At 47.9% G+C, this 2,500-nt stretch overlaps 1 protein-coding gene across 1 annotated transcript in view; it reads right to left on the reverse strand.

The window, feature by feature from the left end:
* foxp2 (forkhead box P2) overlaps window positions 1-2,500 on the reverse strand; it is a 136,904-nt gene that overhangs the window by 20,148 nt on the left and 114,256 nt on the right. The window contains 1 exon segment of the mRNA XM_062518225.1: window positions 1,220-1,307. Coding sequence (XP_062374209.1) covers window positions 1,220-1,307 — 88 coding nt within the window.

Genomic DNA, 2,500 nt, shown 5'->3' on the forward strand with positions numbered 1-2,500 from the left:
GTGTGTGTGTGTGTGTGTGTGTGTGTGTGAGAGAGAGAGAGAGAGAGAGTGTGAGAGAGTGCGTGTGTGAGAGAGAGAGAGAGAGAGAGAGAGTGTGCGTGTATGTGTAATTTAGTGTGTCTATTGAGTTACTTTATATCCCAGAGGAAATTATTTATTTTCATCCTCTGAAATACAAAAAAAAAAAAAAATGAGGCCAGTTGAGTTCTGGGGGGTCAAGGGTCTGAAGTAAGTCTATGTGTTAGTGTGTGTGTGTGTATGAGGATGCACAGGTGCATACATGTACACATGCATGCGTGTGTGTGTGTGTGCATATGTATGTATGTATATGTGTGTGTGTGAGTGTGTATGTGTGAATAAGCGGGAGGGTGGGACAGACAAGGTGTTGACCAGTGTCACCTAAGGAGGTCTCTCCATATGGGGGACTGTGTGACTCTCTCACTCACACACACACACCTACACACACCTACACACACACACACACACACACACTGGTGTTAGGACTGGTGCGTGGCCATGTCCTTCAATCAGAGCTCTCATTATCTCACCGCTGTGACTCCTTAATAAGGTCACGCCCCACCTACTGAAAATAGCCCCCCTCTCTGCCACCTCCTCTCGCAGCTTCCTTCAGGTGCAGGGTGCATTTAATTAACTCCGTCCAGACGAGAGGGGCGCATATTAATTGGGAGGGGCGGGAGAGGAAGAGGAGGAGGAGGAGGAGGAGGAGGAGGAGGAAGGGAGGGAAAAAAACAAGCACAGGGGCCTAATTCAATTAAAATGGGCATAATGGCTTTTTGTTAGAAAAGAGGAAACACAGAAATGCATCACACACACGCACACACACACACACACACACACACACACACACACACAGACAGACAGACACACACACACACACACACACAGCATCTGGAATTGTGTTGTCTTGAACAGTCTCTTCACACCTCCACTTGCTATTTTCTCTGGGGGCACTAACGAGATAAGGCCTGATGCGGTTTGGTGATTTCCGGTGCCTTCTGTGAGAAGTGCTGCAATCATAGGAATGACCTTCACGTTCAAATAGGCCTAAATGTCTACAGTGGGCTTAAAGGCATACACACACTCACACACACACACACACACACACACACACACACACACACACACACACACACACACACACAGGTGCATCTCTGTCTCTGGTATGGAGTTGCACATTCTCAAAAAGGGAGTTACACACCTGTATTTCTAGTTGTTGAACAACCTGCATCTGGACTCGACACTGTGCTGTGCTTCTGTCGTCGAGAGCATGCTCACTGTTAAGGTGCCTGTTGAGAAACACACACGTACACACACACACACACACACAAACAAACAAACAAACACACACATACAAACTTGTCAATAATAATAAAGTTAAATCCAAACAGTAAAAGCAGACAATAACACATACGTGCACAGCTTAACACATCCGCAAACAAACTCATTAACAAACAACGTGAGTGTTACTTTAGATTTGCTTAATGCGCAAACAGATGCCTTATTATTAAACACACAAACACACACACACAGACACACACACACACACAAACAAACAAACACATCACTGCTATCATAGAGTGCCTCTAGTTTCAATTGACACTATTTCTGGCGATGCGAAATAAAACAGCTCTCCTCGCTCTGCCCCCTCACTAATAATATTATCAGATGAGCGTGACTGCGGGTGGCGGCGGTGGTGGCGGTGGCGGTGGCGGCGGCGGTGGGCACAGGAGTCATCGGGGCGCATTGTTTCAGGGCGCCAGCTCCGGGCCTCTCTCCATCACCGCCTGAAAGCCAGTGTTTTACATCACAATAGAGCTACCACGCGCGGAGCACGGAGACAGAGAGAGGGAGGGAGGGAGGGAGGGAGAGGGAGAGAGAGAGAGAGAGAGAGAGAGAGAGAGAGAGAGAGAGAGAGAGAGAGAGAGGAGAAAAGGAGAGGAGGAGGAGGAGGTGGAGGAGGATAAGAGGCGGAGGAGGAGAGGAGAAAAGATGTTGCCGTTACAAAAGGGGCCTCGGCAGGAAAATGCCTTTGTCTTCATCATTTATCCAAAACAATCAACGCAATTTAACTTGAGTAACATTTCAAAAAGGTGGAGGGTGGCGGGGACTGGTGGGTGGTGGGGGTCGGGGCGGAGGGGAGGAACAGACAGTGTCTTCAGAAGAGGCGCTCATTCAGGCAACGTATTAAACATATCCATTGGTCCTCTCATTACAGGGAGTGTGTGTGTGTGTGTGTGTGTGTGTGTGGGGGGGGGGGGGGAGGTGTCAGGCATTTAGAAAAGGAAAAAAAAAAACAGCAGACAGCAATAACCGTCAATGACATTTTTTTTCTTCTTCCTCTCTCCCTTGTTTTCTCTCTTTCTATCTCTCTCTTTCCCTCTGTCTCTCCCTCTCTCTATTTTTGTCTTGATTGGATTTTGTCTGCAGGATACAAAAGCGCTCGGCCATTAGCACAGACCTTTCCTCCCCCTGTGTGTGT

Source organism: Sardina pilchardus, chromosome 17, assembly GCF_963854185.1.
Source record: "Sardina pilchardus chromosome 17, fSarPil1.1, whole genome shotgun sequence".
NCBI lineage: Eukaryota > Metazoa > Chordata > Actinopteri > Clupeiformes > Clupeidae > Sardina > Sardina pilchardus.